This window comes from Synchiropus splendidus, chromosome 19, assembly GCF_027744825.2.
Source record: "Synchiropus splendidus isolate RoL2022-P1 chromosome 19, RoL_Sspl_1.0, whole genome shotgun sequence".
Taxonomy (NCBI): domain Eukaryota; kingdom Metazoa; phylum Chordata; class Actinopteri; order Syngnathiformes; family Callionymidae; genus Synchiropus; species Synchiropus splendidus.
In genome coordinates, this window is record NC_071352.1 from 9,586,052 (window position 1) to 9,599,744 (window position 13,693).

Genomic DNA, 13,693 nt, shown 5'->3' on the forward strand with positions numbered 1-13,693 from the left:
TTTTACAATTAAGAATTACATTTTTTAATAACTATTGTACACTGAAGCAAATTATAAGCTACCTGTGAGTCGTTCTGAAGTGAAATCTACTGTTTTGTTCTATGATATCCTATAAAACAACCCACAAATTTCCAATATCAAATGACAGACCTTGACTCTGTAGTGCAGTGTGTCTGAACGGATGCTCACTTATCTGCTCTGAGAAAAATGACACAAGAAATGGATGATATTAATCTTTTAAAAATAGATATGACCACTGTATATATTTGATATTAAAGGAGTCAGAAGAAACAAGTCCATTCATATTTGTAACTTTTATTTTTTTCTGGCATGTAAAGTACAAATAATTAAACAATTCCATGAAAAAGTCTTCAAGCGTCTTCAGCTGAAATCCCAGTAGTAAATATCCTAGACTAAACTGAAAGGTTTTTTTTTTTTGTTCACTATTAGTGTAATTTGTTCGTTTGGTCAAGTCTGGAAGAATGAGATTTTTTTGTATTTTGCTGCTGACGTCTGTGTCCGCAGTTCTGTTTTGATCATATTTCACCTCATTTGATTTGTTCAACCATTCCAGGAAAATGTAAGAAAAACATCACTAAGTTACTGCGTCCCCTCTTCTAAATAAATAGACACAAAATACAGTTGGTTGAGAAACAGAAAGACCACTCGGCCCCGTGAACAAGACTCTTCAAGAACGCTTTCCTGCTGATAGGCTGACTCCATTTTTTTTTTTTCCTTGTGTCCCAATTGCACAAATTTCATATGACATCAGTGCCGTGTTCTTAACAAGAGAACAGCGGCGTGTGTGATTCAACTAAAACAGGAACAGCATCTTGCCACCTAAAGTCAGGATCCTGAATCGGTCCTTAATCCAGTCGGGGGTGGGGGGTGTCCTGCATCTGGGGCTTCGCCGAGTGGTTGCGAAAACAAGACTGTGATTATATTAAATAATTAAAAGATATTCATATAACAAGACAAACAGAACACAGGCAGTAAAGGCATAACATCTAGCACACAGCATGTATGTTTATACACTTCAATTAGTTAAATATAGCAGTGCATTCTTTGACTATGGAGAACATTTCCAAATCGTACTTCTAAAGCTGTTTTTCTATTTGTCCCCCTTTTTAAGAAAAGAACCGGTGTAACCACAATTTTGGCAAAACTTAAAGATCTTTTAAACTTGCAAATATAAGGAAATAAACCATAAATATACACAAAACATACTTTATACGAGGCAATAATAATAATCATAATAATAATAAATAGTTTTTAAGTTAACAATAAGTTAAAACTACAAGCTTAAAGTCGCCCAAATAATACAAGTTTGTCGGCGCTATTTTGAAATTTTTTCTCTTTAAATTATTTTTATGTTGCAACAAAAGCTACCACAGACTTTTACAAACACAATCGAACACAGTTTGATTGAAATCAAAGGATCTAACTAAGTCTAAAATCTGCATACACTGTTAAAAAACTGCAACTAATTCCATAATGAAAGAAAAGAAAGAACAAACTTTGTACCCAATCGATGCAACCGAACATAATCTTGACCCATGTGTGTTTTCTATGGCAACATCAACAACACAAATACGCTAATTTAACATGTGAGTCCTGATGTGTCAATGAAAGCAATCGATTACAGAAAAAGAAAAAATGATATCTGAACTTGACATGGGCTGAAACTGATGATATCCTCGACAGTATTCCTTTCAAAGAATTCCTCTGTTCGGCCAGATATGTAGTTTGTTCATGCTGGCTGGAGCACTGTTTGTTTCTCAAGGGGGTAAGGAAGTAATTCTGGATATTGATCGATCAATGCTCTCCTCGCTTCGCCTCTTCTCAATGAGCTTGTGTTCCTTTCACTGGTGCGCTAACCTTTTCAGTGTGACGTTTAATTACTTTTTTTAAAAATATATATCATTTGTTCTCAGTCAATATAAAAACAAAGCACATTGCACTCACTGTTCCATAGGAAAGTTTTTTTTTTTCTTTTTTGTATTTTTAAAATGATTATTGTTGCTCAAGCAGTGTAGTGGTACTGTTTCCTGCCATGGTCCTTGGTTCTCTACTGAGTCTTGTATGTGTAGGGTGTGACCGACCTAAAGATGAGTTCTCGCTGTGAAGCCACCAGTTAGCGGATGAAACAGTACGATGTTGTTTAGCGCGATGCTCCTTTTTATTGGCCGTGAAACTGACGGGGTGATATAAGTGGCTGGGAAGATAAATATTTTCTCCGATATGCTCGTTTTAGTACATTTCTACATGAGATACGTGCAGCTAGATTTGCGTCAGCATTTGGTGTAAATAGTAAACAAATGCGGATGTATATGCGAAACTTATAGTCAAACAAAATGAAACTGTCCGAGGGTCCATATTCGATAAATAACGGATTTACAATATGTATCTGTCACCACTTGCAAAGCGATTCTTTGGCAAAGGAAATTTAACTAGAATCATGCTCAATTTTATTTTATTTTTTTTGTCGCCTGTTTGAGGGGAGTGTGTGCGAGCACTCCGTCCGTTCACATCACCAGGCTTATTGGTAGAATCGGATTTAAGCGACTTCAATTTCAAGCCTTGAATCATTTTCAGTCCAAATCTTCAGCTCAAATAGCCTCCTGGGTCCCCTCTCCAAAGCCCCGCCCCCACACTCGCATGCCTGCCCCGCCTCTTGCTCTGCGAAGATCCAAGAGGTTTTCCAAGTGAAGCCATGCCATGTCCTAATCGTTTCCAAGGAACCGGTAAAAATTCAGCACAAGGTTCTTGCTCCGTTGTATGTATAAAAATAGACGTATTTCTAATGTAATCCTTTCAAAGAGGCCGGACCTCTTTGGTGAACACAGCGTCGTTTAGAAAAGGCAAATACATGTTGATAAAGTTGACTGGTTGTCCATGATAAGGTGCGGATGGTGACAGACATTAGCTCTCCCTATGGTGTGGCATCAGTCTCGCTCCACAAACCCGAAAAGGGGCGATAAATACACTTAATATTTGCATATATTTTGATACGTGGAATCCAATTTAGAAGCGCAGATCAAAGGACACTACGTAGCTCCTCGTCTTTCTTGCCGTTTGAATAATTTTTCTTGTCATGTTTGCGATAAATAATGACCGAAAAAAAGCTCAACAGTCGTCGGATTCCAATGCAAAAATCGATACATAACACATCAAAGGAGGGACACTGCTATTTCCCTTTTTGGCGCGACTGGACTGTTGCACAAGTGTTTCCGCGCACTTGTTAGCGAAAGAGTTAGCTGGTCGTGATATGACGGTTTTGCAGTTAGGTGTCGGGGGAAGGGAGAGTGCTTCGTGTGGCCTTCGCAGATAACTCTTCTCCGGTATTGATGAGATCAGCTAAATAAGAATGGGTCTGAGCTAGCATGCTCACACAGGGTAGAGAAACTGTCATTACACACTAGGCACCACCTAATGCAGGTCAGGAAACAGTAGTCAAAGTTTCTAGAAAATGCTTACATATTCGGCTATTATAACCACCTCATATATTGAATATATAGTTATATTTTAATAGATGTATATAAGAGAACACTGTTTTTTAATTTTCTTTGATCTAAAAAAATCGCTGATTCAAAATGCCCAAGTGTAAAAAAAGTGACTACGTCCTCCCCAGCGAGGTCACGGGAGAGGTGGTGGGTTTAAGAGTTTTGGGTAAATTGCACATATTTTTTATCTTTGCCTTTTTGTTTACCTATTTGCCTGAATTCAATCACAACACATTCTTTATCACATTCGTTAGACTGTCTCCGAGATAGATAGCTCTGGCCCCGCCCCCAAAACAGCGACGTCCCTCTTCTAATTCAATCCAGGCAAATATAAGGGAAGGACTTAGCATGTCGTGTAGAGAGAAAAGAAAAACTTTGCTAGTGTGCGGTGTGTGTGTGTGTGTGTTCGGACATTTGACTTGTGTGTATGGATGTGTGTGTGTGTGTGTGAGAATGCATCAGAGAGAAAGTCCAGGCCCATAGAGTGATGGCGCAGGGAGCTCAGGTTGCTCTCACGCAGGTCGAACAAGCAGCCGTCTGTCGCTCTCTCAGGCTTTGTGCTGCTTGCTGGTCTTGAAGGAAACCTGCAGCACGCGGTCACCCAGGCGGTAGCCGTTTAGGCTGGCGATGGCCATGGCCGCCTCGTCGTAGTTGGTCATGGTCACGAAGCCAAAGCCCTTGCATTTGTTGGTGGTGAAGTCACGGATCACCTTGACGTTGGTGACGGCGCCAAACGGCCCAAACAGCTGCCACAGGACGCTCTCATCCGCCTCGGGGGACAAGTTGTACACAAAGATGCACCAGCCGGCTCCGGTGGGGCCAGTGAGGTTGACGCCGGCGAGGCTGGTCATGCTGTCGATGGTGATGGGAGAGAACCTGGGGAAGAGAGAGGGAGAGCTACCATGGGTGTCATTCTGAAGTTCAACTCGACATCCAGCGCTCTACACTCTGAGGGACAGCAGCTCGGGCCCTGCTCCTGCACCGTCCCCTCCAGACTACCTTACGTGACACACATACACACAAATATGTATTTTTCTGCTGACCTCTGCAAGAGTCAAACACATGAATCACAATGTTCAACTCAAAGGCACGGTATTGAACAAACACAGAAACCTAGAAAGGGATGAAAAGCAAATCGGAATCAAATCATAGAGCAAACAGAGGAGACGCAAACGGAATCTGGAATGTCCATGCTGGTGAAAAAAGGGGACATTAAAGCAACGGAAACTGACAATGTTAGTTCAGAAATAAATACTTTGAAATAAAAGAACGAAAAGGTTAAACAAAGCCATGCCAGAATACCCTGCTTCCTTGTTTTGACTGATCTGAACTATTGTTTTTTTGTGAGCAATTGGTATTCCGGGCACTTTGTTTGAGGCTTTTTTTTTTTTTTTTTTTTTTTTTTTGCATGGATGCTTTTGAGAGTACACCTTTTTGCATTTACCTCTTGACTCCGTAGCTGGCGTTTAGTAAATTGTCGAGTCTGCAACGCAAGAAGGAGAGTGAAGGGGATGCAGAAGTTAGTGACGTGATGGACGAGCAAATGGGGGCTTTCATTTCACATGTAGCTCCTTCACCTGCTGGCCTCTAGAGGGCATCCTTCATTGCAACATAGTGCCAAACCAACACCCAATCAGAGACACTGATGGTTGGAATAGAATCGAGCCCTGGGTTGACTTTAAAGTCGAATTCACTTACAAATAAGAGCGTTTTCACCACTGAAGCACTTCAGTTTCAGACATTCCAGTTGAATGTGTGATGCCTCTAATGCCTGGATAATTCTTGAGCCAAGAATTATGAGGCTTTGAATGCTTGATTGTACGGGTAAAAATCTGGTTTCTTACATTGGTTTTGAGCTGTTATTTGGATCTGGTCCCTTTCCGAGTGAAGGGATCACGCTGCAGTTTAAAAGAAAGTCAGAGAGAAAGAGTGAGAAAGGGGGAGGAATAGGGCCGATTCTGTTGGTGCTGCGTTAGCGTCTAGTATCGTTGTTAAAGAGCGAACAATCCATATCGACCGATGAAACGTTAGCACTCCTTCTAATGCCAACATTGCTAAAGGAGTTCTCCACCAATTTATTTCCGTACTCAGACAGTCTCTCGTACCGGGCTCTTTGAGCCTATTATCTCTAAAAGATGTGAGCCCCACTTAAAGCTGGAAGTTACAACCGCTAGAGCGTCGAGAGTTCTGAACAGCGTTGTGCAATCGATGGAGTTCCCCTTTAGGCAGACATCTCTCGCTTAAAGGAGGCAGCAAAGAACCTGTGATTGTCTTATGACAGCTTGGTTTTGGTTAGGAGTCGGGTGGAGAAGGGATTGGATGCCAGTTAAGGGTGTGTACCTGAAGCGCTGCGTCTGGTGGTGGAGGGGGCCTGTGTAGCGGCGGGCAGCGGTCTGGTACAGCTGAGTCAGCAAAGCCTGGCCTGTCTTTTGGCTGGGGTTGTTGGCGAACTTGACCGTAATGGGCTCCGCGGCACCCAGAGGCTTCTGTCCGTTCAGACCTTTGATGGCTTCCTCTGCCTCGTTTCGCTTGTCAAACCGGATGAATCCCACTCCTCGTGATATGCCTGCTCCGATTAAGAATACAGACCGATGTTACTACCTTGCCGTCTCGCTCCCACGTGGACCGGACAGGGCCGTCACCCGTCTTAGAATTAAGGCTATACCTGTCACTTGATCCACCAGGATGCGGGATGTGATGATGCGACCGTACTGAGAGAAGAGCTGTTCCATGTCCTTCTGGCTCATGGTCTTGGGTAGTCCACTCACGTAAAGGTTGGCATCTCGAATGGAGGCGGAGCTTGGCCGAGCATATGATACCTGGATGAACAAAACACTCTTCATATTCTAGACCCCTGGAAAGTAGCGTCCAGCCTTCAAAAGCAAAACACCATAAAATAGTTCTTGGTGTTGCTTTCAATACTAATCCATGGAATTCAAAAGGTCCACACTACCTAAATAAAGTCCCAGCTGATCCCTACTTAAAAAAAAAAAAATAAAGGTTTTTGGAAACGCCTACATGTTATCACCAGGCTGCCCGAATATAAAAGTCACACAGATTCTTTTGATTCTTTTGTCTGCGTCTGCAGGAGCTTGTAAACAGAGATAGCCCAATCGAGCGTATTGTTGCGGCGCATAGACAGAGTGAGTGTTGTCTGAGATAGGCTCGACTGTTTTCTCTCCTCTGCCTCTTTCCTTTGTCTCTATCCTCCCGGGGTCACGGCTCTGCTGGCAAACACAGCGAGCGATTCATCACCGTTCAACCTCGACGACTTACATACAGAAAAGTTAATCGAGCAAATGGTAACGCTTTTGATGGAATATAAATAATCCCCACTGGTTTTGGATCGACTCGGCGAATACAGGTGTTGCGATTATATCGGGGCCCGCCGCTGTTGTGTGCACAGATTTGGCCTGTGTGTGCTGCTGTGTTAGGGGGCTCTGGTCCAGTCAGGGGGGAGTCGCTCTGTTTGGGGAGCAGAGGCTGCCCTATAATTAACCCTCTCCCTGTCGCTCCCACAGTACAGATGGTGACCGAGGCCCATATGGCCTCTAATCCCATCAGCAAGCCGCCCACTGTCCCTTGTTCCCCCGATTCTCTGCTGCTGCCCCATAATGAAGGCCTCATCTCGCTGCTTACCATTTTCTTCAGCAGATTTAGTCCAACAGTTTCACTATGTCCTGTTTTCTTGATGGTTGCAAGTATAAGGCTGTTTCTTTTATGTTATTTACCTACAGAAATGTTCTATGATAATTTTTGTCCTCCCTCTAAAACACGGCGTCTTGAGCTCCAGGATGGATGAAGCTGCTGCCCACTGCTTCATCCAACAAAGGAGACCCCTAATTAGCCTAGCTTGTAAGCAGATGGGCTAACCTGGAATGACCCCCTGCGCACCACAGTCAGGTTGCATTTCCATCACAAAAGCCTCCGCCATGCTGTCCGCCCCTTGCTTTCTGACCTCCACACTCCCGTCTCCTTTCACCCTTTCTCTCCCGGCCTTTGTTAGGTCCACAGCTCCCTTCTGTTTCCTCCTCCTCCCCCCACTTTCCTCCACTCCCGGTGTCACGTCTGTCATCAACCCTCTCGAGCTCCATCGTTTTAAGAAGGAAAAAAAAATCCACTTCCTCTCCTTTTGTCCGGCACTTCATGCTGAGATGAATCTTGCGGCGACGGAGGCGTCCTTACCTTGATTGTTTTCGTCTGCAGCTTCAGACCGTTGAGGGTGTTGATGGCCTTGTCCGCATCATTTGGATCCACATAGTTTACAAAGCCGTATCCCAAACTCTGACCTGAGGATGGAATTGAAATGTTAGAGGGTGTTCGGGGAGAAGGCTGGGATGTGACTGAGGATCTACCTGTGATCTTGTCCCTGACAAGCTTGCAGGACTCTATCTCGCCGATGCTTCCGAACAAGCTTTTGAACTCCTCCTGGGTCATGTTCTGAGGCAGGTAGTTGACTATCAGGTTGGTTTTGCTGTCGTCTGTGGCGCCGTTGGTGCTAATGACTGGACCGTTGGGCAGGCTTGTTCCGCTGGGACCGTTGGACACCTGGGTTTCCATGGTGCTGATTATCTGCTGAGGAAGACGCTGGAATTAGCTCCACAAATGTTTGCGGATTTTAACAGGGGCTCGCACTGCAGCCAGAATTAAAGGTCAGGAAGCAACATTGAAACAGAGATCTAATTTATCACACCCCCTCCCCCCACATCAGCCTCATCTTCCCTCCTCCCTCCACGCTGCCTCTGGTCCTGCAGATGTCACAGTCCCTTTTTCCTTGCTCCCCCTCCCCCTCCTCTCTTCCAGGGTCAAACACCATTACATCACGACGGAGTTCTGGATCATGGAGATGTGGCAGGGGTCAGCAAGGCGGACAAAAGTGAGAGTGGTCAGGCTGAATGGTTGTAGCGCCTCCATAAATGCGGATTATCACTTTTTATTTGTTTGTTCAGTGGACTTTTGTCACATAAAGACGTGGCTGACACGTGTTGTCGTGTGTCCCTCTGAATGGTAGTGCAGTGTGGATGCTTCTCCATGTCCACCTGATCAGGATTGGGTCGATAAATGTTTTGTTTTTTCAAGTATATTACAATATTGTTTCACTAATAGGAGGTGTAAACATAACTGTTTTTAGCGCACTGTATCTTCCTGAGCAAAACCGAACAAAGAAATACTAAATTGTATCACAAAACTCTGAATTTCTTTCAAAATTTGAGAGACAAATTAGGTTTTTGTGAATATTTTTCATCCTTTCGTCCTACTATGCATATAGTAGGTGTTGACTGGTAGCTAGCTGTGATCTTAAAGTCATTTTAAATCTGAAATGGTGTCCAAATCTCTTGTTTAAATGAACCCGTGAGGGAATCAAGAATGTAAAAGCAACATTGCACTTCAGTACTGGAGACTGGTGGGTGGTATCTGTGTCAACAAGGCTAAATGAGCCTCCTCCTTAAAGCCCCTGGGTCCAGCGAGGCAGTTCAGGAGAACAAATGTATTTCTGTATTAACTAACTATGTACTTTGGATATTGTATTTCACGCTCTGTTTATTCAGGCACCGAAGCCATCTATTTTTTAGGTAGCTGCAGACAAAGGTGGGGATGTTTTTTTTCTATTTCTCTGCACAATAACAGAGCGACTTATCTCCCAGCCCGCGTGTCATATCCTGTGCTCTTATCTTCTCTGGCAATTCTGAATAGGTCTGTCTGACCTGCCTACTTCCCCGCATCTCCGTAACCTGCTGTCTTGCTCTGAGCCTCACCTCCACTCCGGTTGCCGAGGCAACAGTACCCCAAAGACTGCATTGTTTCTAATGGCTGCTCAGCTCTGCTACTTAAAGCTCTCTGTGTGTCTGTGTGCATTAGCGGCAGATATAGAGGTCAGACTATTCTCCTCCCTGGTTTACTGTAGTTGGGCTCTGCAAACGTGGGGAATATCAGTAAGTCAAATTGAAGACGGCAACTGGGAAATAGAGCGCGGAGATGGAGTTAAGAAGGTCTAAAAATAAGATACTTCAAACGTGCGCAAAACACAGAACCGCAATCTGTCACATAAAGATCTTGATGTTGGGATGAAACGCGAGCTGAACATCTTTTCTCCGCTTTCATAAATGATGATTGTTGACAAAAGAAGATGGCATATTACACGATGTGTCCTACTAAGAGAGAGATGTGTCCCCAATATGGCAAAATCGGTTTGAAAGCAGGAAAAAAACCCGATGCATTAGGACAAATTTGACTCGCCAACAGAGATAAGAGCGCACATCCCCTGGTGAATAGTGTGAAATTATATAATTCGCACACCCAGGACTGGCCGCTGCTGACACAAGCTGCAACCAAAGTGTGATTTACATATTAATAAGAGGAAACCATACACATTCCACAGCCACTTACACAAGAACTGGGAAAGTAGAGGCATAATCTAAATAAGCCCCGAGCTCTTCATCACTTTCAACATGAGAGATATATTTCTGAACAAAGAGCAGTTTTTAACGGATCAAGCTGTGCCGTACCCTGACATTTTCCTGCTATTTTGGGGATCCGTGAGATCTTTCTTAATATTTAATGCACTGCATCAGCATCGCCTACGTGGTCGACGACTTGCACGCAACCTCCTCAGCTGAACACATGAACCCAGACTCGCACGCAAACTAGAGTCCTGCCTCCACTGCCAAGCACATGCACCTCCTACGCTGCAAATTACAAAACAAAGAAATGACATGCAGTTTTATACGGCCTGTACATATATATTTATATGGGAAAAAAATAGCCTAAATAATCCCTCCTAATTTCTGCTCTAAATACAGCAGAGATCTGAAGGCTTCATTGTATAGAAGATTTGCAAGGTGACATCATGTAGCGTGAACCAAAATGCTCTGAACTTGAGTCAAAACAGCCGCTTAATTCATCTGCGCTTCTCCTTCTACTTCATATTTATACATATATTAAGTTTGCTCACGACAGAGCGCCGGTCTGAAGTGTAAATGAGCCTTCTAAATAACACAGATTAGAGGATTATCCCAAACAAAGGGCATTAGGCACACTCTCTGCAGCTTAAAGGATCACTGTGGCAGCTGTAAAACAACAGGGCGACAGGAGTCAGTGCTCCTGTCAAAGCCTGCACCCGCACCGAGGACCGAGCAGGATTTCTAAAAGGGCTTATCTTCGTCTTAAAAGGGAGCAGACGTCGTCGGAAAGGAGACGTGTCTTGTGCCACGAGAACTGTCCAGTGCTGAAAACAGGGAGTGGCCTTCGGACGCGCTGGGGCCTTGAACGCACCACAGACAACAAGTCTTTTTTTTTTTTTTTTACCACAAACTATTTATCCTCCATCACTTAAAAATAAAACAGTTTGACTAACATTTTTTAAAATAAATGTCTTATATTTCAACATCTTTTTTAAAGGCTGTGCCGGCATGTGCAGAGCTCTTTTTTTTTGCTGAATAAACGTATTGAAAGGCGCAAACAAAAGAGCCACCCGTTCCTCCTCTTCTCGCTCGCAGAGGCAAAGACGACAGCACTATGAATATTAATGTCCACAGTGGCGCTTTGTGTCGTGGCCACAGGCTGCAGGACTCTCCGGGAACAATGACTGCTACAGTCGCCATCACACACTTACTATCACAGCATCCATACACTCGGCTGTGTTGTCGGTGTCGTCACACACATGCTGCCTGCTTTCTTAGTGCTTAAAAACACGTGAATTGTTTCCATTTTTTAATGATAATTCACCTCCTCAAAAAGGATTTCTTTACTGAATAATATGCCACAACAGCCACGGCCGTTGCTTAGTTGTAGTTTGCGCTGTCCTTGAATTGTGTAAGGTTGTCTGACTCAACCCTTTTTATTTGTTGGCACTGCGGTACCGACTGTGGATGACTGCGGACCATGTGGCGGCTCGGTGTGTGTGTCTGTCGGGACAATAGCTTATAACACAAAGAGGAATTATTTAACTAACATTTATCTTCTGGAGCGTAATAACTGAATTGTTTTGTGATTTTACCTGCGATTTTGATATTGTCACATTAAAATAAATTCTCGTATCAACGCTTTGTTTACATTATTATTATTATTATTTTTGTAATGTTTGGATTATTTAAATGAAAAGCGCGAGCTAGTGCTGATGGTGCTTGCGTGTTTGAAACCCGACTTTAAAGGCCGTTTGAGGCTTCGGGCCTCCGTTTGTCCGACAGAGACACGCCCAACTCCGCCGTGGGCTCCGACCCACGACGCGCTTCCTCCACGTATTTCCGCGTGGAGCGAGCTGCGCGCATGGCCATCTTGTTGGTCCTGATGCGAGCGAGGAGGAGGCAATAAAATGTCCGTGCTGCGCGGCCTCGGAGCTTTCCAACCCATTTACTCGCCCTCATCATCACCGCAACCCTGAGGAATTTGGACTTTGTCTGATTCAATGCAAACCAACGGACGCGTAATGTGCTCCCCCTCCTCCTCCTCCCCCCCTCCCTGAGTGACTCGACCCTTTTCTCTCTCTCTCTCTCTCTCTCTCGATCCTCTTGCTGGATGGATGCTGAGCCTCGGAGGCATCGTGTTTTGTCTCCAGCATCCTTCCATGCGCCAGGAGAAGCAGCCCTCCCCCCCACCCCACGCTGCTCTCCTCACCATTCTTCCCCGCATCACCCTTCACCATGAGGGATCCCGAGACCCTCACACTCTTCTCAGCTGCGACATTTTTGAGAGCGACTGTGTGAGGCGCATCCCTGACTGTTACCTCCATGGATCCCGATGTAAGCTTGTTACACTGATACACCATGTTGGACGGCAGCATCTGTTTTGCCTTCTCTGCCACGGTACGAAGCTGTACATCTCTCGTCACATGTGTTGACAGCTACACAGTGTTGTGCTTGCACTCAGCAGAATAAGAAGGAATCAAAGTCATACGTACAGTAACCATTCTTGACGTGCAATGACAGAGATCTAGGTCCTTCCTCCTCTTGAATCTTGAGCAGCGATGTATGGCCAGTCAGAAGTCCCCCCAAAAAAATCAAAAAAAGGAAAAAAAAAATGAAAAAAAAATCTGCTCTTCACCAAGGGATCTCAGCCCGCGGAGATTGTAGGAGTCCTCTAAAGGATGAAAATGAGGAGACAGGGCTTTTCTGCTGGATGGCGGGCGGCGGCGGCGGCGGAGGGGATGATGATGAAGGAGAGCGTTGTCTCCAAGCAGCGTGGGCGATGGTTAAGTTAAAAAAAAAAAAAAAAAAAAGAGGGGAGAAGCAGTGATCCTCAGCAGGGTGTGTCCAGGGGAGGGTGTTCTGACTCGGCTGTGTTTTGTGTGCGCGCTCGTGTGTGTGTAATTCCCGGCTCCTCTCTCAGGCTCCTTCTGTGCCTCTGCTGCAATGTTCTTCTTTTATGTGTCCTCCTGCTGGCGGAGCGCGCTGCTCATTGGCTAATTGTGCAGGGAGGGTACTACATGGCAGCCATTGCAATGCGCTCTTCTCCCATTATCCCCTTCAGGAGAGATCACCAAGAGCCCCCTCCTCCTCCTCCTCTACCTCCCCCTTCGCCCTCTCACATCCCTGCCCTTCCATCTCTCCACTCCCTCCTTGCTGCCCATCCTTTCTTCCTGCCCCCCCCCCTTCCCTCCACCACTCCTCACACACGCAGGGAGCAGTGAATAGAACTCCACCTGCACTTTCAGAACAGATGGGTGCAGCAGAAGACGGCTGACTTGTCTCTCATTCCCCACGCTTTGCTCTCAATACTCCCTCGGCCCCTCTTCGCCTCCATTTAGGATGGAGAGAAACCAAACAACTTCACTCCTCCGGCCTTTTGTCTTTGCAAATAAAAGCAGTGCACTTTTCCTGTCATAACCGAATCATTAGAAACGATGATTCAGAAGAGTTCCTGGAGAACAAAAGGCTTCCATCCATAATAACGCCAGCGTGATGTGCGCTCCTCGCAGAAGCAGGCAGATGGTGAGATGCAGGGTCAGGTGCAGACATGAGAATAACAAATTAGACTGCAAGTGAAATTATTTATGTCTAAGCCATATCATAAGTCCACATGTCCAAGTATAGCATCTTGAATATTTGGATTACAGCAGAAAAAGCAAGCAACTAAATTCATATCAAACCATACTTTGCTTATGAATACCCAACAGTTTGTCACATTGAAACCCACCTTCACCACTTTTGTTACCTCCTGCCTTGTTTTTATTTCACCATTCCATCTCTTAAAAC

The 13,693-nt window shown here is 44.8% G+C and overlaps 1 protein-coding gene across 15 annotated transcripts; it reads right to left on the reverse strand.

Annotated features, from left to right (window-relative positions):
* Window positions 1–712: 712 nt before the first annotated feature.
* elavl3 (ELAV like neuron-specific RNA binding protein 3) lies at window positions 713–12,902 on the reverse strand. 15 transcript variants are annotated; one of them, XM_053851417.1, is made up of 8 exons: window positions 12,400–12,902; window positions 7,859–8,078; window positions 7,689–7,792; window positions 6,169–6,322; window positions 5,844–6,069; window positions 5,348–5,401; window positions 4,948–4,986; window positions 713–4,400 (listed from the first exon to the last, which is right to left on the reverse strand). In XM_053851417.1, exons 1-8 carry the CDS (start codon window positions 12,406–12,408, stop codon window positions 4,052–4,054), a joined length of 1,155 nt encoding a protein of 384 aa, XP_053707392.1. In that variant the 5' UTR covers window positions 12,409–12,902; the 3' UTR covers window positions 713–4,051. The 15 variants fall into 15 exon arrangements, with proteins under 15 accessions (XP_053707392.1, XP_053707391.1, XP_053707395.1 ...); XM_053851416.1 differs by having other exon boundaries at window positions 5,844–6,072; window positions 12,400–12,901; XM_053851420.1 differs by having other exon boundaries at window positions 713–4,379; window positions 5,844–6,072; window positions 12,400–12,899.
* Window positions 12,903–13,693: the final 791 nt, after the last annotated feature.

What these genes read in the sequence shown, in the direction of transcription:
- elavl3 (XM_053851416.1), bottom strand. An exon ending in CACCAGACGCAGCGCTTCAG is followed by an intron (nt 5,402 to 5,843) that starts GTACACACCCTT and finishes TTTAAACTGCAG; the next exon opens with CGTGATCCCTTCACTCGGAA. An exon ending in AATAACAGCTCAAAACCAAT is followed by an intron (nt 4,987 to 5,347) that starts GTAAGAAACCAG and finishes CTTGCGTTGCAG; the next exon opens with ACTCGACAATTTACTAAACG.